The following is a 27,121-nucleotide window of genomic DNA, read 5'->3' as shown; positions in this document are numbered from 1 at the left end:
ATAGATTTATTTTTGTAATATTTTATTGTACTCCCGAAGATTTTACTGTCAGTTACTTCCCTGTTGCTTTCTCAATTCAGTCTGGCTGAAGTGATACAGTTGATTCTTTTTTCACACACAGTTTTCACGGTCAGATAAAACAGCTGCTACCAGCATAAAAGCTTAATCAAAAGAATCAATTCGCAAGAAAGGAAGATGTCAAGGGTGAAAAATATCCATATAAATGAAATGTTGTTATAACAGATTGCGTTAACTGCACTTCACACAAGAGGGAAGAGAGACGGATTTGGTTTGTTTCCTGTTCTTCTCAGCCCTCTCAATTTACTGTCATTCGTGCTAGGAGGCAAAGGGACACCTCTCACTAGGCCTTGCTTTTGAATTCTGTTATTGTGAAAGAAAGGGGAGTAAATCAAGTTGCAAATTTGATTGCATGATCCGTTCACCTGATTTAATTTGTATGACTATTGTAGGCACGTAAGGGAAGTCTTCCACATAAAGCTGCGTTTGTTTTCACGACATGTTTAGCTTTAGGTATTGGTGTGCCGAACAATATCACAACGTGCAGTTTTGATACTGAGGAGTATTGGCCATCTTTTCCAAAATGGAATTGAAATCATAATGTGGAACAACATTTGATTTCTATAGCAGGTTTTAACCCACCTCCCCACCAGTGCAAGATCTTTCAATGCTTTCCTGTTTGTGATAATGTGTTGCCAGCAGATTGAGCTGTGAACTGTAGCAATAGATAATGCTGCATTAGTAATATAAGGATACATTGTAGCTGCTGTGTTACACTGACTGAAGGATTAATTGAAACTGAATGGCGGCAAATATGTTAGGCACACAGATTTATAACGGGAGCACCAAATGATTGCCAGCTTAGGTAAGAATGTAGAATTTTAAATTGTCACATGCATTACATACATAAATAACAGAAGAAGAAAGTGGGAAAGTAGTATTACTGCTTTAGGGTCAATGGTAGATGTCGCTGATTCCGGCACGATATCGCATTGATGACTCCCAGCCACTGAGAGTTGTGGTCACACCTATAATATGAAACATGCCAGTGTATTCATTTTTGGCATTCTAAGTATTAGGCGTCAAAGCTAAAAAATAATACTATATAACTGAATTCAAAAGCAGTGCCACGGCCTTCATGATAGGCAAGAAAAGACAAAATCCAGGCTAAAATACACATAAAATACAGAATGTCTTGATTGTATACTAATACATTTCCTGCAAAAAGGCATTGCAACATGTTCCCCTATTTGCTGCACTGACAGGGTAACCCGTGAGATGTAAATGCAGAAGCGCTACTACAGTAGCTTCACAACGTTGTGGGAGATGTATCCAGCATATTGGGGGCGATGTATAAAGATACTAAAAGCGAAACTAGCACCAGAAATATTATTGCATTCACCTGTACTAAGTGGAAGAAATTAGATAATAAAAGTGTCTTACGTTTGATGCAGATCCTTCGTAAAACCAGTTTATACCAAGTCAAACATGGGGGAGAATTTTGATGGCCATAAAACGGGAAGAAAGGATGCCCTCAGACACCGAGTTTTATACATCTCATTATAATATATGTCTCGTAACTCCTCCTGTAACCACTCCACTAAAACACAAGATGACACAGAGCATGATTCTAGCGTTGTGCAAATTGTTAGCAAAAGTTCATGAACTTTGGACAATTTGCTATTTTTTCATGAAAAAAAGCAAATAGACAGCAAAAGTTTGCAAAAAAAACCCAAAACATGGTCATATGCCCAATGTGCAGGTCACGAAAAAATGTGGCAAGCATGGCCAAATAGCAAGATTTCTAAAACTGTCTGAAAACAGATAATTTACCGTTTTTTCATTAAAACCCTCCTAAATATTTTGCAAACTTGCAACATTTGTGAAATAATGTGTGAATTAAAATGCAACCAGAACACACATCTCTAATTGATACAAATGTAGAGACGCATGTTTGAGATATTCATGGTAAAACGTTTGTGTCCCTTTCTACAACTTTATCTTCCAAACATTTACACACCAGGTAGCCTGACAGTTATTTCATTGTATCCGCTTTAATGTAGAAACACAGAGATAAATGGAAGTATGTTTTTTTATTAATCAATGTTTTTGAATGAAAGTGTTATTAAATAGACAAGACTAACTTCATCTCAGACCTAGTGGTTTGAAGCACATAATGAAAGGGAGAGAAATTATTTGAATGAAAGTAAGAATGATCCATTTATGTAAAACTTGAAATAATCACATATTCCTTGGTGGCACCAATCGCACTAAGGCAATTACAGTAAATAAAAATAAAAAGGCTTGAAACACTGATGACTGGGCTAGACATAATCTAAATTATACTTTAAACACATTTCTGTGGTATTTGAATACATTGCTCTGAGTTAAGTTGTACGTATGTACAGTACGTGGGACTCCCTTTTATGTAAAATAGCTGCATATAAAGTGGCGTTCCTCCAGATTTGCAGCTGGATTGATGGGATCAGCTCGGCTGAGAATGGGGTTCTTAGTATGTTTAACTTGTTGACATATACAACAACTAATGTCAATGTTGTAGCTTAAGTGGCAATGGAGGATTGATACTCAATATTATGTCTACATATCGTTTCATTGCTACCTCTTTAGTTGTAGAATACAAAAATAATCAGATTATATTCTTCAGAAAAGTTCGACACACATAAGAACCTTAGGATGGCAGCTTTATATATATATATAGATAGATAGATAGATAGATAGATAGATAGATAGATGAGATCAAAACATTGAACAATGTAAATAGTGTTATTCACATTGACACGACAGAGTATTTGATGCTGTGGAATTTTATTTGTATGCCAAGAACAGCCTGCCAGTTTCGATTTCCAGGCATAGCCAGCTCTGTTTAATAATGACATCTGACACATTCTAGTGACAGCTGATGCCTCTCACTGGAATGACCGCAGTTTCATTTTTTTGTATGCCACAGAATTTGGGATCTTCTAGTATCAGTTCTACTTCATCTCACTGCTAATATTGACCTTTATTCTAATGGTGTAAGGGTTTCTATTGGGAATATTAATTGTTAATGCACGTCCACTCTTTTATTTCAGGTCCTCGATAATAAAAAAAAGTCAGCTATTTTGATACCTACTGCTTTGTGGATTAGTCGGAAATATCCATATTTATTTAGCAAAACATTTGACATTTTATAACTTTTTTTTTTACGGTTGAATTTATTTTTTAAATATGGATGTTACTTGTAACCTTGTTCTATCCATTCTGAATTTGTCATGGATTATAGCTTTAATTTGTTAATACTAGTTATTTTCCACCTTTGATTCAAAAGCATTATTACAAATTTGATTTGTTTTACCCATTATGCATTGAAAAACTTTTCATATCAGTGCAAGGTTACAGGCGTTGGCGCAGACTAAATTGCATGAAATTGCTCTGCTTGAATTAACAAGCTACTTAAACGTGAAAATAATCTACCTTTCTTATCCACAATGTTAATTTGGAGTTTATAGGAATACCAATAACTTTTGACTGTTGCTTGTCTACAGATAAAGATGAGTGCTCGAAAGACAATGGTGGCTGCCAGCATGAATGCATCAACACCATAGGAAGCTATGTTTGTCAATGCCGCAATGGATTTGTACTCCATGAGAACAAACATGACTGCAAGGAAGGTACATGCCACACTAGACACTAAGATCCTTCTCCTATATTGTCCTAAGAGTCCGTTCGGGCCATTTCTGGCACAAAATCCTCATTAAACTCAGTGGCGTAATACCATTTTTTGGACCCTTATACAAAAAATGTTTATAACCTTCCCCCCCAAAATAAAACACAACATAAATCTAGTTTCCACCATGGTGGCCTTGCGAGCCCCCACCCCTCTTGTACTCATTCCCCTCTCACACCAATTCCCCCTCCTCTCTCACTTAATCCCCCCCTCCTTACACACCCAATACCCCCCCTGGGGGGGTTGATAGGCCTGCTCCAGTTATGGCTGCGTCGGTGTGGGTGGTAGGATCTAGCTGCAGTGCTACAGCAGTGAGGGCCCTGCAGCAAGCAAAGACCCCAGCACCAGCCTCTGGACACCACCGGGCCCAACTTCCATTACTGGCCGGCTGGGCCTGCGCACTCTCGCCCTCCACCCACCACATTGTGCGGTTTAGCAGGACGCTAGTTATGCCACTGATTAAACTATATAGAATAACCGCCTAAAGATTGCTGTTTTTCGACGAGTTTTAGTTTAAAAACAATCTTTTACTGGAACAGTGGCTATAAAACATTGTGTGAAATGTCCAGTTTTGTGTCAGGATTGGTGCCCTTTATTTTTTCTATTCTGTAAATATACCAAAAACAGGGACCACCGTGGGCAAGTGGCTCACTGGGAAATCATTCAATGCTTTTCTGTTTGTAAGAAATATTGATGTAAAAGCATTTTCTGTGGGGCCCATGAAAGATGGCAGTTGTGATTTTCTAAGAAACGATTAATATCTTAAGCCCTGATCAATGCAAGTGTGGACTGTTTGCTGTTTGCATGAGCTCCTCAACAGCACATACAAATATGTTTGTTTTAATTATATCTTTTATTTGTATGGTGCTAACATAGTCCGCAGCGGTGTGCAATGTGTGAGGGAGGATAATAACATTGTATGACAAGAGTACATACAGAACATGCTAAGACAACCTGAGACAAAGGAAGGAGGTCTCTGCCTCACGGAGCTTTGTTTTCAGCTTTAAATCTTAAAGGGACAGCCCCACATAGCGGGGGGAAATAAAGTGTTTTAAAAAAAATGTTACTGTGTTCAACTTTCTTAAATATTCAATTCTCCCTTAAAAAAATCACTTATTGTTCTTTTTTTTAGCTTCTCTACTCTCTCATTTCTGTTTCATGCTAATGGGAAACTGGTAATTATTGTTCTTCAGTATTATCACTTTAAACTAAATGTGCTGACATAATTAGCCAAACAAAACAACAAAAGGGATCAGTTCTGGATTAACCATCTGCACATCTACAGCTAAACTGCGGCTTAACAAGGACCCAGTACAGGAAATTGGTAAAACAAAATGATTATTTGTAATGTTAAAAGTGGTCAGACGTTTGGGACGTTGTAGGTATATATTTGGAGAGAGATACAGAATTAAAAGTATAGGAAACTGTTACAGTAGAAAGCTTGTTAAAAGGCTGCATCAAAAAGGTGTATTTTTGAGCATGGGGTACAGTACGCAAAAGCCCCAATTAGCAGAGGGCCTGCAATACAATAAAAGTGTTAATCAACCACTGATTTATCAGTGATTATGCTGAAATGCCGGAAAACACAATGAGATATTTATCAGTTGAAAAAAATGTTAACTTATGTCAAATGAATGCTATCTTTCCTGACACAGCCGAGTGTGAACACAGGATTCATAGCCCAAACGGAGTAATCACAAGCCCCAACTGGCCAGACAAGTACCCAAGTCGGAAAGAATGCACATGGGAAATTAGTGCCACCCCTGGCCACAGAGTCAAATTAGTAAGTAGTTGTATGTGCTACAAACTCATTTAAACTGTGATAAGTGACTTGATGGCTGAATGATTTATGCACATTTTTACGATGTTAATGCTTTAATTTTTCTAATCTGCTACTTTCTGTTATTTATTCTTTATTTTTAATTCCAGAACATGTGACTTACTGGTTTTTATTATTAGTTTAGTAAAGATTTGAAAGTCTTGGCTGAACTAAAATGTTTCACTAACTTCATATTTTTATACATCAAAGCTGAACATGTACCAACCTATGCGATGTTTAGACAATGTTATAATTCTGATTCTAAACATGTAAGGTCTCTGCAGTAAAGCGGTTTCACTATTTACTATTCCCCCATTTCCATTGTATACATATTATAAGCACCATAATGTTCATACAGCATTTCTCCTGTATTAACTCCAACAGCTGCCTATTGGTATTAAGAGGTTTTTCTATTTGTTGTGTATATGACCGTAAGAGGTATGTGCAGAAGTATGCAATGGAGACCGGTTGTTGTTTTTTTGTAACTTATTTTTTATTTTGAATTTTTGAAAAACATAAGGGAAGGGATACAGAAATAAGAAGGGGGGGGGGGGGGGGAGGTTGGTACCACCAAATTTGCACTGGTATCATAGAAGAAATACAAATCCAATAATACCAAACATGCAACGACGCCGAACAGTCTCCACTCCAGATATCATAAAATTACCAATTCTGAGAAGAGAAACATATAGCACTCCATCCATAGTGACTAAACAAATCTTCTATTCCCCCTGGAATTCCAGGGCTCCCAGACCTTTTGGAATTTTCTTGAGTTATGTCTTACATACGCTGTTAGTCTTTCCATAGATTGCACATAATTTATTTTCAAAATAATCTCTCTCCTGGAGGGGGGTAAAGGTTTTTTCCAGGCCCCGGCAATCGCATGTCTAGCCGCAGTGAGAATATGCAACAATAATTTAGCTTTATTTTCATATAAATTATCTAGCGGTTTACCCAGAACCATAATAATCGGGTCTAGGGGGATCCTTATTCAAAAGTCCCTCGCACTAAATTCTGTACTACTCCCCAGAACCTGTGAATTTTTGGGCAGTGCCACCAGATATGGGCCATATCTCCAACACCTCCACAACCCCTCCAACAGAGATTTGTGGTCTCTGGGTAAATCTGCCTCAACCTTTGGGGCTTCAAATACCACCTGAAAATAACGTTATAAATATTTTCTTTAGATATTGTGCATAGTGATGTGTTCGTTGCATTGGTCCAGATGGCCTGCCAGTCCTCCCAATAAATCTCTGCCTGAAGATCCTGGGCCCATTGGACCATATACCGATGTGTGCAGTGAGCTTTAAATTCTCGAGAGCTAAGAAATTGGTAAATAGTTGAAATAAATCCCCACTGATAATTTATATTCCTGCATAGTTCTTCTAATACAGTGCACTCTGAAAAAGACCCACCTGGGGACAGCTGCCTAAGATACTGAGAAACTTGCAAGAACCTGACCATCTCATTACCCATCAAAGAGTATCTCTGATAAAAGTCATTAAAATTTAATAATTTACCTCTCGGGAGCATATCTTCCACATCTCTAATATCAATAACCTTCCATAAATCAAACGTGCCTGTGGACCAGCTAGACCAAAGTCCAGGTTGTAAAAAATAGGGGTACATCTCGAGGGAACTGAGGCCAATTGATAATTGGATTTGGCCATATACCAAATCTTAATAGAAAATGTTATTACTGCCGAGTCAAAAAGGTCTGTTTTAAGACCCTTTGTTGGCTTGTTATTCCATAAGAGCCGGGAGTGCCCCTGAGTTAATAAATCTATTTTCTATATCTACCCATCGGTATTGACCTTCCTGGGAATGTCAGAAGACCACCTGTTTCAGATGGGCAGCTAAATAATATTTCCTGATATCAGGAACCGCTAGACCCCCTCGCTCTCTGGGTGCAAGCATAACATATCTGGGCACTCTTGGTCTTTTTACCCAAAATAAATTGCATAATTTTATTCTGAAAGTCCTTTAAATAGTTTATCGGAATAGCGACTGGGAGTGTCTGGAAACAATAAAGCCGTTTTGGGAGAATATTCATCTTAACTGATGTAATATGACGTATCCAGGAAAATTGGTGGCCGTTCCAGTGTAGAAGATCTTGTTTTAATTTGGTAAAAAGTTCTTGGTAGTTATTTTTTTATATAGATTGATAATCTTTTGTGAGGAAAATCCCTAGATATTTCAATCTCAACTTATTCAATAATAATTACATTTTAATTTTATTATTTTAACCTCAGAATCTGGTAAAGTTACATTTAGAGCCTCTGAATTAGCCGAATTAATTTTATAACCTGAGAACAAACCGAACTTGGAAAGTTCATCTTGTCAATTAGGGAGTGAAGTCAAAGGGTTGGAAATTGTCAAGATGATATCATCAGCAAAGAGATAATTTGAAATTCTCCTGACCAATCTCGATAACCTGAATATTGGAATTTTTCCTGATTTTAATTGCAAACGGTTCAATTGTTAACGCAAAGAGCAGGGGGGAAAATGGCCAACCCTGCCTGGTCCCATTACTAATCTTGATTTGTTTTAGTTTCCCCACTGGCATTTTTAGAGAAGCAATATAGAGGCGTCATATAGGGCTTGGACCCCTTTTAAAAATGGGCCAGAAAAAACAAACCCAGCATAGTTCTAGTTAGAAAATCCCAATTAATTCTGTCTAACGCTTTTTCAGCATCTAAACTCAACAGCATCTCTCTTGGTTTAAACGACTGGACATAATAAATTGTATTGATAATATTGCGTGTATTATCCGAGACCTGGTGTTTGCTTATAAAACCTACTTGATCGTTATGGATTAGACAGGGCAATATTGGATTTAATCTATTCGCTAGAATTTTACTATACTGTATATCTTTAAATTTGTATTAAGTAGTGAGATTGGCATATAACTTGCACAACTCATAGGGTCTTTTCCTTCCTTAGGTATTACTACTAAATTTGCTTTTGACATTTGCGAGGGAATCTGGGAGCCCGATAGAAAACTATTAAACATATCTAAAAGATAGCTAGTATTCCCCAGTATTTTCTATAATTGAGATTTGAAAAGTCATACGGCCCTGGGGCTTTTGAGGATTTCAGATCTTTAATAACCTCTTTTAATTCTGTCCAACTAACGTTAGCATTGAGTCGCTCCAGTTCTTCTAGAGAAAGCTTTGGGAGTTCGCATGCCTGTAGATAGCTATCTATTTGTTCACTGGAAGATTTATTGAAATTGGGATCTGATGAATCCAAATTATACAAATTATTGTAAAACTTAGAAAATTCATCAGCAATTTGGAAAGGGTTATGTATTATTTCCCAGTTACCTCTCCTTATGGCTGATACTTGCAATTTGGCTTTAACACCTCTTAGCTTGCTAGCAAGAAACTTATCTGCCTTATTACCCTTATCATAATAAGTCTGGCAGGTCCATTTTAATGCTTTTTCTGTGTCCTCCATTCTTAATTTATGTAATTCCTCTCTAGTTTGGCAAATAAGTTTGTAGATCTTCACATAAGGGCGTGTTTTATGTTCCTGTTCTAATTCGATTATTTTAGCTGTTAGTTTTCCTTGTTTAAGATTTTTTGCTTTTTTCCTGTATGAGGCTATTGAAATAAATTGACCTCTTATGGAGCCTTTAAGAGCCTCCCAGAGGGTGGAAGGGCGTTCGACTGAACCTTAATTTAGTCTGAAATAATCTACGAGAATATTCCCTATCTGTTCCTCAAGCCTTGTCTTGTTCAGGAGCGACTCATTTAGGCGCCATTGGAACATCTTAGTCTAATGTAAGGGGGTTTCAGGACAATTTCCACAGGGGATCGTTTTTAAGGTGAAACTAAAATAAGGCTTTATTGCGCCTGTTCCTTTAACATAGCAAAACATTAAAAATAAACAAAATAAAGGCCTACTCCGCTTCAGAGAATATATACACCTTCACTCCAGCCCTCTCTTACTGGGTGGATAGCTAAGCTAATTACCACCCAAACATATATATATATATATGTGTGTGTGTGTATATATATATATATATATAAATCATACGAACCAGCCCAAAGACCAGTAAAGAGACAGCAACCAGCGAGGTGTAATCCAAAATAATCTGTATTGAAATAAACAGATACACGAAAGCTTTCGTGTATCTGTTTATTTCAATACAGATTATTTTGGATTACACCTCGCTGGTTGCTGTCTCTTTACTGGTCTTTGGGCTGGTTCGTATGATTTGTGGATTCCTATGGGACTAGCAACTGCCTTTTGCTTTACATTAGAGTGCTGACTGCTTTATTTATATATATATATATATATATATATATATATATATATATATGTGTGTGTATATATGTGTATATATATACATACATACACACAACAGTCCAACAAGAAAGTCCCTTATCTGTTCTTGTAGCATAGGGAAAGGCCCCTCCTGCTCTCCTGGGTCCGCACCCTTGTGTGCTATGGAAATGTCTGTGTCCAGGTATAGAGGTCTTGTCCCCTTGTCTTGGAGTCAGCATACAGACCTGTGTGCATCGTGACATCATTTCCCCTGGTCAATCCAGTTGTGGGATAAGGAAAATCTCCTTCCTGTTTTTCAGAACAGGCTTTTTCTAACAGTCCTAATCAGCCAGGTGGAGTCTGTGCAATTAAACAGCACACTGCTGGATTTAGAGGCAGTTTCTCTCTAACTTTGAAGCCCCTGTTACATACCTCCCCTGTTTGTGGGAAGCTCGGGCTTACCATGGCCAAAGCCCAACCTTCTACTCTCACTAGAGATATCTCTGCGACTTGAATGAGAGTGGATGGAGTATGAGAACCCTCAGTCCCGCTGGGATTGGAGCCCTTTCTCCAGGTTATTAGTGTCTCCTCCAGAAAGTGCTTGAGATCAGCACTCCTTAGTCGCTCGAGGTGGACATTTTTCAAGTACAGTCTTTCTACTGACCGCGTGGTCATTAGTATTGCCCTGCGTCGGGCGATCATCTCTTTATAGGCAGACTGTATGGCGACAAATGCAAAGCGTTTACACAAATAGCTTTCTCTCGCCATCTTTTCCATGGACTCCATTTTAGCACTAAATGTTCATTCCTTGTAACCCTTGCTCAGGTCTTGCAAAGCCTCTGTCAGCTTAGGTTTGAATTCTGTCTGATGTCCGGAATCTATTTGTACTATCCTAGACTCATGCCATTTCATGGGATCACTTAAAGAATGTTCAAGAATAGTTATTTGAGTTTGAGTGAAGCTATCCTTCTGCACTTTTTACACTCAATGTAGTTGCCAGTTCTGCTTCTTTGGAATTGATTTGCGATTCCACACCCATTTCCAGAGAACGTCCTATCTTTTCAGCTTCATCAGATAAGGATTCTTCTGGTTTTGAGTCTGCACTCATACCTTTGTTTGTTGCCTGTTGGGCAGCTGAAGGTTTAGCTAGCTCTTGTTTTGTAGTTGAGCGTTGTCCCCAGCTATCACTGTACCCTTGTCTTCATGGGCATTAGTCGCTGTGGGATACCAACGTTTGGGCAGGGCCAATACCTTTTCCTGTAGTGGAGACACCTGTACTTTACTGGTCCACAGAGCCTCACTCTGTTTTAATTCTGTAACCTTTTACTCCAATGTCATCTTTTCAGACTCTAACAATAACCCTCTATGCAGAAGGTATAGTGCTAAATAAACAGTTAATGGGTATAGTCAGTCTAATCCCACAAGTAAGCTTTGCCTCCTATGCTGGAAAAACACAAAAGCCATACGTTACAGGAGCAGAGTTGTCAGTCTTTCTTGAGCAGCTGCCAACAATGTGTATCAGCTGCTGATCTTTAAAGGCAGGCAGTGCATCACACACCCACCGGGTGGGCGGAGTCAATCGCCTTCGGTGCTTCCTATTGGCAGCAGTGTGATGTAGCTCAGCTGCAGAATTATCTATGCAGTCTCCATTTTCTCTGACATCTGAAGTCACGTTAAGACCCGCCCATGTGGGTGTTTACGATTCCGATTTCAGCATGGATGATTGCTCTTACTGCTGTTACCATGACCACCAGGAAGCCTCACAACTAATGTATGCACACAAGAGACAGGCAGCAGGTTAGCATTATGCAAGTGAACATTAATAAAATGATAACCTTGTTGGGTACATGCAAAACTGGCAGCAGGTTAGTAGTGATAGTAAGGTGGACCCAGTTACATGATGAAGATGTAAGACATGAATAAAACATATAGGGTGGATCCTATAATAACAATAAAACACCAGGTAATGCAGACTAAAGTGTGATGTGTATCATGCTGCAGCACAACTGCTGGAACAATCCTGACTTAATGAAGGGTAAACACAACACACCACAGAGAAAGGATGATTGTCAAAATAAAGTTTTTAAACAAATGATAATTTCTAAAATAAGCACAATTTGGGTCCCCAGGCTGTGTAAGGGACAGAGGTGGATGAAGATATCGAAGGTCAAGGGAGAATCTCTTGCTAGGTGAAGCATTTTGCCCGAAGGGCGTTGAGCAGGGGACCTCGGAAGCACCTTTCTGTGGTGACGGACAATGGCAGTGTCTCCAAATCGAATGGTCTGTGGAGGAGATGGGAATGAACAATTGTGTGAGGGTTGTGTAAAGAAATAGAGACACCAACACAATGAAGCACCCAGGGGAGGTTGCCTTTGTTAGGTGCTTCATTGTGTTAATGTATTACTTTACTTCACCTAGCAAGAGATCCTCCCTTGATTTTAGATATCTTCATCCAGATTTATAACACAGGGCCGTGTGAGTAATCTCTCTCTCTCTCTCCCCCCCCCCTCCCTCTCCCCCTCTCTCTCCCTCTCTCCCCCCCCTCCCTCTCCCCCTCTCTCTCCCTCTCCAACATATCTAATCTCCTGAGAAGGAGTTGTATATCTTATTGTTCACCCTGTGCTCCCCTATTTGTTTTTGTTGGCTAATTATGTGGATAGCTGTGGATTTTTAATCCAAATGAGTATGTGCAGTGCTTTGGAGCGAGGTTAATATTCCCATGTATGGTGCTGATGAAAGGATAAGGCCCTTATTCTATAACATGCGATACCCCCAACCCCACCCTATCACATGGAAAGCTCCATTGAAGTCACGTGATAAATCTGGATCGGCACCATGCCAACCCACACGGACAAGCCTGAAATCTCACAACCACTCCTTGCTAGACTGGATTCTCTCCTCAAATCCCAGCAGAATCCAATCCTCTGGCATCCTTCCTGACATTTTCAGTGAACATGCAATAGTGTACTGTGTAAGGGAAATCAGATCACCCCAATCAAGCCCTAAAGTTCTCCTCACTAGAACATTTAGAAACTTTAACCCACAACAGTTTCTGGCTGACCTTACCAACTGCCGTTGGTACAGAATCGACTTAATTCTTGACCCCGATTCTGCTCTCGACTATTTCCAATCCGAGTTCTTAAAGCTCTGTGATACCCATGCTCCACTACGAAGAATAAGAGTACGGGGGGCCCACCTTTCCGTGGGTTACAAGTGATCTTATAGCGCTCTACCATTTCAGGGATGCCTTGTGGAAAAGCTACAAAGTAACTAGCACTACCAAGGATCTTAATAACTACAGATGCCTGTGGAATATGTGCACAAAGCAAGCAAGACATGCAAAAGCACAATATTACTCTGACAATCTTCGCCAGAATACATCAAACACAGCTAATTTCTGGAAGGTTATCCACAATATATACCAGCCTTTTAGCCATCAACAACCAAGTAATCACTATCGGATATTACTCTGACAAATCCCACTGACATTGCAAATGCTTTCAATGAGTACTTTGTTGAGTGTGCTACTAACTTATTAACCACAAACATTAACCTCATTCTGAGAGTACCCCTATAGCCTCACCCTCTCCCAACACTGCTAACAATTTTCAATTTGTCCCAGTATCTGAAGAGGAGATTACACAAGCGCTCCTCAAATTAAAACTAAGCAGCCAGTGTGGACCTGACTTACTGCAATCTAAGTTCCTAAGACTTGGTGCCCCAGGCATTGCCAAACCAATTGCTTCCATAGTCAACTCTATCCTGTCTGCAGGCCATATCCCTAAAACCTGGAAACCTGCCAGAGTTGTCCCAATCTTCAAACTTGGGGACAAAAACACTGTCTCAAACTACAGGCCAATCTCTCTTCTCCCAATACTATCCAAAGTCATGGAAAAATGTGTTCACTCCCAATTGAGCGATTACTATACCAAGACAAATTTCCCTAGCCAATTCCAATCTGGCTTTCGCCCCAAACACTCCACGGTAACTACCCTGCTAAAAGTTTGCAATGAAATCCAGTGTGGAATGGGGGACAACTCACTGTTGCAATATTCCTAGATTTTGCAAAGGCTTTTGATACTGTTGATCATGTTATCTTGCTTAACAAACTACAGTATTCTGGAATAGGGAAGCATGCTTTAAACTGGTTTCAGTTCTACTTATCAGCTAGATCACAACATGTGTCTATCTCAGGCATTAACTCCAACCCCAGCTTCAAGACACATGTATGCAGAAGACACAATCTTATATGCACACAGCACTAGCCTCTCCGACCTTGAATACATACTTCAATCAGACTTTTTGAGACTTAAAAATTGGATTTCCCAAAACAAACTGTTTTTAAACACTGATAAGACTGTAACAATGGTATTTGGGACCAAGGCTACATTTTTAAAGCTTCCAATGACTGAGCTCCAGATCAGAACCAACGTTAATACAGTACCACCCTTACTCCTGTTACTAGTTTTAAATACTTGAGCATATGGTTTGATTCCCATTTAACATTTGGGATGCACATTGATAACCTAACATCCAAAACCTACAGTATACCAAACTAGGTGTACTTAACAGGAACAAATCCTCCCTAAGTCTGCTGGTCAGAAAGTGTATCGCACAGCAGATGCTAATGCCAATTGTCGACTATGGGGACATAGTATACGGCTCGGCACCCCAAACTCACCTTAGCAAACTTGATACCCTCTACAATTGAATATGCCATTTTGTTCTCCAATGCAACTACAACAGACATTACTGCGAAATGCTCAAAGAACTAGATTGGTCATCATGTGAGTCTAGTTGCAAAGTTCATCTCTCCTTTCTTGCCTTCAGATACTTTCTGGGCAAGCTACCCATCTACCTGAACAAGCTCCTCACCCCTACTACATGCAGCACTTATCATCTGAGTGTCACGATGTGCTCACCACAAACAAGGCGTGACCATGGAGCCACGGTGGGGATGGATATAAACACCACCCACAGTCGTGTGCGCGCATCTGGAATATAGGTTGGTCAAGGTAGCCGGGTCTGGATTGGAGCGGGATGCATAGTCGATATACTTGCTGGTGTCTGGGTTTGAGAAGTACGATCGTTGTAGGTACTATTAGCCGAGGTCCAGGTTGGAGAGAGCAGAATAGTGGTTGTACGGGTGCCTCGGTCAGGGTTGGAGAGGTGCGGATTATCGTAGATAGACGAGGTCAGGAGTACAGAAGAGCGGAGTCCAAAACAAGCCGGGTCAATAACCGAGAGCTGCGAAGAAGAGGACAAGACGAGACTGCAAGGCTAGGAAGCAATGAACACAAGGAACATAGGAGTATGCTCAGCCAATTTGCCAATAGGGCAGTTGAGCATAAGTAGGAGAGAGCAACCAATGAGAAACCTGCAGCGTGGAGGTGCGTCAGTAGCGAGGGCTGTGATCGATGAATCCGGAGCAGGGAACAGGTGGGATGAGGATGTCTGAGGAGGCAGACCCCACGTGCTCCCCCAATGTCAGCGCGAGGGCGCAAGCCAGAGGCGGAGCCGGAGGAAGAGGCATTAAGCCTGGAGCGGGGTGTGCGCACGTGCCGTTTGCCGGTTGGTCCCCGAAGGAGAGGCGTCCCTACCAGCGACAGAAGCAGGTAAGGCAGGAGCCTCAACAGCAAGTGGGGGTGAGTGGGGAGCGTGCCAAGGGCGGCTTGACACCCCGATCCTTACACTGAGATCTGACTCCAAAAGACTGTTCATGATCCCAAGGTTCAGCAAAGTATCTGGCCGCTCCTCCTCTTACCGTGCACGCCAAAACTGGAACAATCTACCGGAGACTCTCACAGCCACCACCAGTTTAAGTTCTTTCAAAACTAAAGCTGTCCCATATTTTAATCTGGTCTGTAACTGTTACAGTAGATACGCCTATAATATATATCATCTTTTACTGGACATGCAATTTCTTATATATAATGTATACCCTGTTCACTTATGTAATTATGTGTTTGTAACCATGTATTATTGTCATCATAACTCTATGCCCAGAACATACTTGAAAACGAGAGGTAACTCTCATTGTATTACTTCCTGGTAAAACATTTTATACATAAATAAATGCAGAATAAGGGCCTAGAGGTCAAATTTATCAAGTGTTATTGCACTCGAAGTCTATGGGCGTTAACACTAGAACGGGTGCGAGAACCCGTACCACACTTGCCAAATGTGCCCCTATGTGTAGTATGACTGTTGCTTTGCACACATCTATGTTTTGTGTGCTAGCATCTGTTCTTACTTGAAACATGACACACTTCAACATGCTTAAAAATCATTTTGGACGAGCTGTTTAATGTATTTCTAATTATTAAGAAAAATATAACTTTTAATTAATGGTAAACACACACATTCCCAGCTAGCTAAAACTCCCACACCCACCACATTATGAATATATATCTAGAGTGCTACTGGGCGTGGCAAATGTATACAACAAAAGACAGGGGTACCCAATGCTACATCCAATTGACCAAACATATAAAGTAATATGTATAAAGTTTAAATACTTAAATAATAATATTTACATGGTTATTTAGTTAAAACCTTTGGCCAAAGCGTCATAAGCCTGCATACCACGTCAAGGTATAACCAAAAGTAATACAGGTCCTAAACTACACTGTGAACGCTTCCCTTTAACTCTGTTAACTTGGGAGGACTTTTCACTTTGCTGCAAAGAACAGGATCTACTGTGGTTGCTTCCCCTCATACAGAGGTTAAGGGAAGGGTTCACAGTGTAGTGTAGGACCTGCATTAATTTTGGTTATACCTTGACGTTTGGCATGCAGGCTTATGACGCTTTGGCCAAAGGGTTTAACTAAATAACTAAGTAAATATTATTATTATTGAATTATTTAAACTTTATACTTATTACTTATTACTTTATATGTTTTGTCAATTGGATATAGCATTGGGCACCCTGTCTTTTGTTTTATTTAATGGTAGACATTTAGAAACAAGACGGATTTCAAACCCTATTTATGGCTGAAAGTAGAAGTCAACCCCGAAGTAATGCTTTCCAGGCCCCGAAATCTGAGCATTACCAATATAGATAGATTAGGTAATATTTCGGATTAGGTAAAATATGTTTATTTTTTATTTTTATTTATTTTTTTGAATAATTGTTCATATCAAATGAAGTATAGGATATAGATAACTCTGTTAAAATGTAGGGACTTTTTGTATTTAATCCTCAAACCCTCATACTGATGGCTACTTATGAAGTTAACAAAGATCCACATGCATTCCATGAAATATTCCTAAATAACATTTCTAGTTAAAGCACTATTGACTTAAAAAAATAAAAATAAAATAACACTCCCCCCAAACCCACCCCCAACCTCATTAGGTGGGAATGGGAATCAGGGGATCTCCTGAGTTTTACTGCATTAATTCATCTCCAGGAATTCCCTGCTCCCTAAGATACTTACATCTATAGGTCATGCCTCTTGCATCTTTAAAGGTCCCGCGTCACACGGGCCAATAGGAAGCCACAAGGGATGGCGTTGTCACTTCTTATTGGGACGAGACACTTTTAAATAGACATTTTCTGTTACCAGCCAGAGCTGCCACCGGCGTCACCTTCCGATGTAAGTATCTGTGGAAACAGGGGGTCCCCGGAGCTGAAATCAATATGTATACCCCAAAGTGGTATAGCTACTAAGGTCAATTGCAGCTGCATTTTTATCCAGTTACATGTAGTGGCAACCACATGTAAGGGGGTCACCCCTGGTTCCCCTGATCTTCCTTTGCCCCCTGCCTTACCCCTGTGGCAGTGGGGGAAGGGGACGGCGACTTCTCCCGGCGGGCACCGCCATCTTGGTTGCGGTGCAGAGGTTGGCCAGGGTAGTGGTGGCCATCGCCAGTGTGCCGGAGCTCTGGGAGGTTGCGCAGGCACAGTTAAGCGTAGCCATTACAGCGTCGCACATGCGCAGTAAAGATCGCGCACGCGGTCCCCATAGGAAAGAGCTGTGCCAAGGACTACAATTCCCAGCAGCCTCTGGGGACTGCACTTTCACCCTGGTCACAGGCAGCATTGAAGCCAATAGAGCTGGCAGATTCTCATGCTGCAGAGTTGCAACAATGTTGTGTGCAGACAGGGTTTTTGTCAGTTGGATCCAGGAAGAGATTGGGGAAGGTAGTGTACACATAGCAGGGCTCTGCTGTACTAGGCCAGGGAAACCCCAGGCCCAGGTAGGCCCCACTCCCCACTAGGTTAGTGGGTAAGTTCATAGGGAAGGCCCCTTAGGGCCTGCCCTTAGGTGTGTGTAATCTTGTCAGTGACATAGCTGTCGTGCTGTGTGCTCTGACTAGAAGATACAGTGTGGCCTTAAGTGCAGCCACAGCAGCCAGCTTTGGCTGTGTCAGTGAGAGGCCCCTCATAGGAAGAGGGGGGGTTGCATTCTAGTTGTTCAGTGTGTGTTATATCACCGCTGCCAGAGTCTGGGATCAGACAGAAGTTACAGGGAGAGTTATTCTGCATGCAGGGACTAGGGTAGAGGTATACCCCAGGGCCCAGTTAGTTCCCTATGACACCAGAGGAAGCTGTATGGTATAGGGTTGGCCTTAGGACAGGGACTCCTTCACCATATTTAGAGCAGCAAGAGGGTTGCTGTCTGACAGCATCTGACTGTCTGACAGCATGTTCAGAGACTGTGTTAAAGGATCATTCCGGCTGGAGATTCCTTTCCTGTGGATGCAGCGTGTGCATCCATTCCTGCAGAGAGCAGCGCAGCACGCCGTGGGATCACTGTGCGGTGTTGCTGAGTTCCAAGGATTTTCCTGACCAGGACTGGTCAGGGAGGTAGTATATATTAAGTGCACCACCGGGCCCCAACACAGGGAAGCGCTATCCCTCACACTCACACTGGTCTTTATTGTTGGGGACACTCAAGAGACTGCGGGGAATGTGATGATGGACATGTGGGTGGGGGGATGGTATGCATTCAGAGTGATGCACTGTTATTGATATATTGTTTTGATGTTATGCAAAGAGGTGTTATTGGAGTTACAGTTCATGCTCAGTAAATACTGTTAATACATACTGTGTGCTGAGTATATGTATGTGTACTGCGAGGATCAATTCCCGCTCTGCTGGGAACCATCGCAGGTGGAGGCACGGCACCGAGTACAGGGTTACTCATAATATACTTGCCCCAGGTTCCCCGTGGCGGAAGCTCAGCCCTCCTGTGAGCCTAACAGGTAAAGCACCACACCTGGTAACAGTAGGTTCTCCGCACTCACACTATATCTGCGATTGGGTGCGGGAATACCCGTTACACACATTTCACACACATTTCAATAGGAAATGTAAAATGCTCGTTTACATTTTATACACGTTAGTAATTTTATTTATTTTTTAAACATTTGATGTAAGGTATTTTTTTAAACATAACATAAAAGAGAGAGAGACACTAACTAAAATCTGGTAACTTTTACTTGTTAAATAAAACAAAAAAATTGATACAAACTGTAACTGGTGAAAAATCTTAAAAGTTCTACCTGCTTATGATATTATAGTCCAGTTCCACGTAGGAAAAAATGAACAGTGATATGTTTTGTTCATGCTGATTAATTGACATGATTCAACCATTTTTGATAGATGTATTGCCAGTATTTGTAGTCAATTTAGATTGTAGAACTTGTTTCACTTCCTTTGTGGTCTTTCTTTAGCTTGTCTTAGAGTATGCCCCACCCCCCCTCTCCCTGGGCAACCCTCTCTCCCAGCCCCCCCTCTCCCAGCCCCCCTCTCTCCTGCCACCCCCTCTCTCCCAGCCCCCCCCCCACCTCTCCTGGCCCCCTTACTTCTCTTTCCCGCCCCCTCTCTCCTGGCCCCCCATTTTGTCCCCCCTCTGTCCCGTCTCCCCCTCTGTCCCAGCCCCCTCTCTCTCTCCTGGCCCCCCTCTCTTCCAGCCCCCCTTTCTCTGCCCCCCCTCTCTCCTGGCATTCCCTCTCTCCCTGCTGGTTCTGGGATTTGGCGAGATTGTGCAATAATCAGGTTACATAATAATTGGGATGAAGGAAATAACCACTGTTCCTCATAATCCCAGCTGTAAATAAACTCACAAAACATTATTTTAAATTTCAACAGTTGTTTAATATTATATTGAATGAAAACATCAGCTCTCCAATTCTTTAACTTTGGTCCTAAATGGAACTGCACCTTCAACTAAACTCTATTTTGTCTTCATTGTGTATAACCTTGCTTACTTTGAGCTAAATTCATGTGAATAATATCTTTGTGTTCAAGTGTCTTTATGATGTTAGCAATAAAAACTGATCCATAATAAAAATGTGGCAATAGCTATAAAGATAAACTAATTCAGACAAGTACAGTATATGCAATAATAATTTCATGTTTATTTTGCTTTAACAAATACTGCATACTGTTTTTATATATCTTTTATCATACAAAATAGAAGTATTTCAGCAAATACATTAGACACTTTTGGAATTGTACGTGCATCATTCCAGATTTACTAGGCTTTGTCATGGATACATACAAACGATAAGCATTACTAATTTGTTTCATGTGAGAACGACTTCTTTAGCATTCAGATTCATCACACTATTTTCTCCCAGATTCCTGCGGAATCAGCATGTCAGATGGCATTTTATGAGCACAAAATTAAAAGACACAATTGTATAACATCTCCGCTATGCAAACATTTCGGTTAAAACATACTTGATCTCTTGATATCAAACATCTACGGATGTATCTTAATACAATGTTGATTTGACCTTAGGCTTTCAGTGAATTTGAGATCGAGCAGCATCAGGAATGTGCTTACGATCACCTCGAGGTTTTTGATGGAGAAACAGAAAAGTCATCAATTCTGGGACGCTTATGCGGTAACAAGATACCAGAGCCCCTTGTTGCCACGGGAAATAAAATGTTTCTCCGGTTTGTGTCAGATGCATCAGTACAAAGGAAAGGCTTTCAAGCCACTCATTCCACAGGTCAGTAAGCTGTTGAGCAGTCTTACTCCTTCTTATCTGCTTTCATAATGTTTTGTAGATAAAACAATGCTTGAAGACAATAGGTGAAAATTGAACTTGGTGATACCGGAAAGACTTAAAAGCTCGAGAATGTTTTCTTTTCTTTAGATTAGAATTCCTGGGTTGTTTTTCCGGATGTTGAGATTCCGATGCATTACAGTATGTTTACATATGCTTCAGCATTAGCACTGCTTAATATTCAGAAATGCGACTTACAAATAAGCGGTTTTCATTGAAAAGTTAGAGATTAATTTATTTAAACAAAATGTAAAATGTCATTTTGTAGAGATAAATGTAGTTAGAAAGTAGTAGAAACCCTCTTAAAGGGTGAACCATGCGTCCTACATTTTGTAATCCACAAGGACAAGTTAAAACTTGTCCTATATGGTAACTTTTGCAGTTAATAAAACTTGAAATTTTTTAACTTTTTGTGTGTGTTTGTGGATGTAAAAATATTTGTTTTATGTCCGAAGTTGCAGACCTTACATTTATCGCGCTTCAAGAACCCTCTCGGTTTTTCTGTTAACCACTTATGTTTTTTGGTACATTATAGTTTTTTTCAAAACAGTTGTCTTCTCTCTATCTTTTAAATATCAAATTCAAACGTGCAGATAAATTAATGCTACAAAAAACTTTCTGAACATGTGTTGGTGCATGAAGGTAGTATGTATTGTTTTTTAACTTCTTCGGTGCCCAATGTGTAATTTGTGATTCAAAGGTTGGTTATGGGAAGAGCTAGGGAGCACAGTTTGACGCTTATATTATTCAGATGCGTCAAGTTCTAGGTCCGGCTCATCGTTTTTCTTCTCCATTAGTGACAATTAAAAGTCGGCATAAACTCCTCGGCATATTGATCAGTGCCAAATGTAACCAATTTGTGTGGTGGTGCTTGAAAGCAAATTTGAAGCAAAATTGACACGTGTCATTTGAATCGCTCTCCTCTGCATCAAATTATCAGCGTTTCCACATTTTGCCTCACGTACAAATTAAAGGAAAGAGTTACAAGACACACATGTTTTGATGAGATGTATCAAATGCTGCATCTCTGCGCATCAGTTGTTTATATTGTATTTGTGATACAAAAAAATCTGCCAAGTTTTATGTGGTGTAAACTTCTCTTGCTAACAATTTGCATCACTTGTAGGAATCTCTTTTGTGTACTGGCAATACAATCAGATATACCAGTGTGTTTCTTACATCTGACATGTGACATCACCCCCCTCCTTTCCCTAAATTATAGTTTTTTTACCCCTCTGCATTTAAGCAGACTTTTATAGAGCATGATACTGTACATAGCAAACCATTATGTGAGTAAGATCTAGTCATATGCATTTGTGTATTGTGACTTAATTGTGGAAAGCTTCTTGGTAACCAATAATCAAATGCTTAAGTCTGTGACAAAAGAAGACACATCTTTCAAATGAATCTTGGTTTTGATTTGTCAAGTAAATGTTGACCACCAGTCACCAGATCATTTTATTAGGGTATTCCATTAGTTCAGAATAATTTTCATTTGAGAGCCTTAAAACGGTATTGGGCATTTGTCATAACATATGCCTATCCATAAAACAAGTCCTCAATACAATTTAAATATATTGATAATAATTGTAAAACAAAAAAGTTATGGGTTAGTTGTCTTACAGCAGCCTCTAGTGGCGAAAACTACTATGTAATTTAAAAGTTGCATGCGTTGTGAATAATCTGTATGGGAAACTATGAAACAAGTTGGACAAGGCAGAAGCTGCATTATATATGGGTTTTAGGAAGGCAGCATTTAAAAAAATAGGACATCTCAAATTCTGCCTTTATTAACTTATAAAACCCTTACAGACCTTGCTTGTATTCTAGGGACAGAAGGGTATTTATTTTACCAGTTTTTATGATCTGTATACCAAGTATTTTTGTTACAATCATATATTGTATCGCCACATTAAGGGAGGCAATAATACATGATGGTTAGTTGAATGTCATATCAATAGATGGCAGACTGGTCAGTTTTTAAAACTAGAATATTTAGCATGGTATAGTTACTTACTTTTTGCATAGTTCATAAAGCACCATAGGAGATAACATATCATTTTCATTTCTTCAGATTAAAAATAAACTATTAGATAAAAGAATCTGCTCCCATTTTTATTTGCAAAAGCTAAAAGCCGGACCAAATGTGGCATTAACTTAATATTATAAATGTAAACTGGGGAAGTAGAGCGTGGGTAATGCATTTTGAATTCCACCATGGTTTTACTGCCAGATGTTATAAACAAGTGTAGCAGTCTCATCATGTAAGCTGTACCTATCATGATTTTATATGCATTCCAATTTTTATAGAATGCGGCGGGAGGCTGAAACCAGAAACAAAACCAAGAGACTTATTCTCCCATGCCCAATTTGGTGACAACAACTACCCGGTCCAAGCAGACTGTGAATGGGTGTTAGTGGCAGAAAGAGGTTTACGTGTACAATTGAGTTTTCAAACTTTTGAAGTGGAAGAAGAAGCAGACTGTGGCTATGACTTTGTTGAACTATTTGATGGCCATGAGTCATCAGCACTGAGGATTGGACGTTTTTGTGGATCAGGGGTAAGAACGGTTCTAATAAACACATGAACACATTAAACATAGCCAATATGATTATTTGTGCATTCTCATAATAAGCAGTCCAGCACTTAATGAATCAACAAATCTAATGAAAATGTATTGAATTCCATTATTGCATGCTGAAAACCGGTCCAAAATAATTATCCCAGCATACTCCTAAAAGCTGTCAAACATACAGCACTTAAATTCAAAGGTAGGAGCACTCCTATCGGAAGCTGGAAATTACATTGGATGCACAGTTACACCCCGTAGGGGTAATCACAGCAAGCCGAATCCTGTCTAGGAAAAACCAACACTCTACAGGTCTTTTCAACATAAAAAAGTGTCTTTATTGTGGACGCATCAACATTTCGGTCCAACATAGACCGTTAAAGCCTCCTTTTTTTATATTGACACCTGTGGTGTGATGGTTTTTACTTGACAGGGTTCAGCTTGCAAACATACAACTATAACATTTTTATTTGCTCAGTAAATTCCAGTCGAAATTCTAAAATACTATGTTGATTTGCATTTAAAACCAGAGACATAACATAAAACACAGACAAAGCTCAGTGCACATCCAGTAAAACTTATATACGGTACAGTGCCTAAATATACATGTATAAATAACTAATAAATAAAATGGTCTTTTAGTTTAACATTTTGGCCAAATTGTTGTAAACCCCTGAGCCACTGCACGGCAGACCACATTTCCAGGGGTCCCTAACACTAATATAGATTCTTAATAAACTGTGCATTGCCAGGAAGAATGATTTATAATAAATCTGTCAATATTAGTTGATTGAAGCTTTTATTAACCTGTACATTACCAGGAAAAGCACTCTGTAATAGATTTGTCACAATCACACTGTAAGCAGGCAAGTTCCCCTGAGAGTGGGAGATGCCATGGAGTGAGCGTTTAACCATTTACATGTGGGAGGGAGTGAGCTTCAATTAGGTAGGAGGTTGCCACCCTCCAATCAGCTAAGACTAGCTGTATGTTTTATGTTGATTTGTGCCAGTTGTAAATAACTGATATTTAGTAAATATTGTTTTTACATAAAAGGTGTTTTATAAAACTACATATGGCTATAACATAGTAAATTCTACATAATACTATATTTGGAAGATTATAGTGATTATTATGTTATTCTTTTTTTTCTAGCCTCCGGAAGAAATTATATCAACAGGGGATGCAATATTGATTCATTTTCACACCGATGATACAATCAGCAAGAAGGGATTTCATATACAATATAAAAGTGTGAAGTATCAAGATACCCTGCACACCAAATAACACAAAAAACCTCGATGACAGAAAACGTGTGCATGAGAGAGATTGAGAGAAAGGAAGTCTTTTTTTAACTAACGTTATTAGTACAAATGTTTTATATCATAAATATAAATGGAAGCATCGTAAAATACCACAAACAGCACTGGAAGATGTTACCACCCCATAGAAATTGTTATAGTAAATGCAGGTTGACTGTTTTTCGTTGGAAGGTAAAGAAAGGGCATTGCATGCTTCTAGGGAGACTATGCGCTTTCATTCTCAGTTTGACATTTGTCAAAGTTGCCTGCAGAATCAATCAGTAACATTCAGGGGAGGTCACCCTGAGGACAGCATTACTTTCTGGTTATTGTTTGGGGGGAAAGGAAGAAAAAGACGCAGTCTTCCTATGGGTCACAGACTCATGTGTTCTCCAAATGTCTTAGACTTGTGGCTTTTGTGCTTTGCAGTCAGCATATAATGCAAATAAAATGGTATAAGGAATGCAAAACAAGACGATGTTAAGGGAATGTTCGAAAACCATTCAGGATTCCTCCGTTTATTCAGTTAAGCAATGATGCTTAGGAACTGGAACCTTAAAGCCTCTATGTTTTTATTCAGATGTCTGTTTTACATCCTAGGAGCAGATCTTTTGTCCATTTCATTTTAGCCATCATTTATAAGAATGTATACACTTTTTTCTCCTTTACATTCATAGTGTGAATGCTGTTACGAAATGGAAGTTTTCAATTAACTGGTCTAATATGCCATATGTTGTAATGCACTGTTACTTTGCACCAAACATATTCAGGGACCTGTTAGTGTTTTGCAAACCTGTTGTCTAGCTCACACTCCTCATATCCTGGGAAAAAAAGAAAATCTCAAGGATTGTCTAATCAGCCAAATCTTAAAAAACCTGATGGTTTTTACATCAACATCAACATTTATAGTGGCTGCTATCTTTCTTTCTGAGTGTTCGTTTTATTAATAAAGGAGATATAGTTCTGACAACTAAAGTCAGATACTCCCAGTGGTGGAACATGGAATAGAAACAGCTTGTTTTCTAGTAATACGTCATGAACTGTTTAGCTTATACATAACTTGTTATTGGAAGAAAACTCCAATGGTGCTATTCCTCAAACTACAAAAACAAAAGAAGAGAAAAACAATTTGATCATTGAGCCAACAATCTGCAAAACATGAATGTCTCACTATGCCTGGCTGCATCTGAAGACTAAAGACTATCACATGTATGAAGAGATCATTGAAGCTGCAGCACTATTTCCTGTGGAACAACAACTATTGCCTTAGAATTCTTGCACATGATCAAACAGATCTTCCTGTAGATACAGTACATCTGTAATTTGATACATCATTTGACAACTTGAACATTTTAATGTATGTTACAAAAGATCTTTAAGGAAATCATACACCAAGCTATAGCATCTATTGTATATAAAATGACTGGCTTTTAATGTAGGAGTATTGTATGTACTGTACATTTTTTTTTTTAATACTGTAGTTCTATTATGTGCTTAGACCTCACACTGCTTTAGTCATGATGTATATGCAAATGTAGGTTTGTATGAATGTACATGTTCCAAAACCGTGAAATACCTTGTATGGTTGACCAGTTAAATTGTTACTTTATGTGCCAAATTCCTTGGAATCCTTTTTGACAATAGCAACTTTTATTTAAAGTTGTCAAATGCATAAAAAGGGGTTATTTAACGTTATTGGGAATCAAGTTGAAATTAATTGTTCTGGTTTATTAGATAGAAGTATTGTTTTGATATCATTTGATGTAGGTTGCTATCTACATTGGCATCAGACATTGGTTGTCTCACCACGAACATTTTCTGGCACTAATAAATCTTTATTTTTTTTTAATTAAAACAATTCTCTAGACAGATTTGTTACCTAAGAACAGCATACAGTATTTATAGTTAACTTGTATCTCCGTTCCTTGTTATGTCTTGAAACTTTATTGTCACATTAAATGTTCATAAAACTATGCAGCTACAGTCAAGACCCTGTTCTTTTGTTAAGGTTTTACAAAAGATAGGTATTTTGAATTCACTAAAGCCTGCTGGCCAATTTAGCGGGATCAATTGCTTGTACGAATTAATTAGTGCAGTATTCAACACGGCAGCAATATTGCACATACAAACTAGTCTGCTTTTTGCCCATGTAAGCCATGTTCATTCTTTGCAAAATTGACATATTTGAATTTATGTAAAAATGGTAATTAATGTAAAATTACAAAATGACCTAAACATCTCTAGTCAATAAAGCAGCACTGTCCCCAAGACATAGAATTACGCACCTTCCGGGGAGCTGCTGGGAACTTGCGTTATTGAATTCCTTGGTTCTTTCTTATGTACCTACAAATTGTAGTCCTAAATAAAAACTAAGCATCCTTGAAAACAGTA

At 39.3% G+C, this 27,121-nt stretch overlaps 1 protein-coding gene across 2 annotated transcripts in view; it reads left to right on the top strand.

The window, feature by feature from the left end:
- Positions 1-26,705, top strand: part of TLL1 (tolloid like 1) — a 221,423-nt gene extending 194,718 nt beyond the window's left edge. For both annotated transcript variants that reach the window (XM_075611977.1, XM_075611973.1), the window contains exons 18-22: positions 3,564-3,689; positions 5,401-5,528; positions 20,591-20,804; positions 23,172-23,422; positions 24,585-26,705. In XM_075611977.1, the coding sequence (XP_075468092.1) occupies positions 3,564-3,689; positions 5,401-5,528; positions 20,591-20,804; positions 23,172-23,422; positions 24,585-24,716 (851 nt within the window). In that variant the 3' untranslated portion in view covers positions 24,717-26,705. The remainder of the gene's footprint in view (positions 1-3,563; positions 3,690-5,400; positions 5,529-20,590; positions 20,805-23,171; positions 23,423-24,584) is intronic.
- Positions 26,706-27,121: the final 416 nt, after the last annotated feature.

Source organism: Ascaphus truei, chromosome 1 (genome assembly GCF_040206685.1).
Source record: "Ascaphus truei isolate aAscTru1 chromosome 1, aAscTru1.hap1, whole genome shotgun sequence".
Lineage (NCBI taxonomy): Eukaryota > Metazoa > Chordata > Amphibia > Anura > Ascaphidae > Ascaphus > Ascaphus truei.
This window is presented reverse-complemented; position numbering and strand designations above follow the sequence as displayed.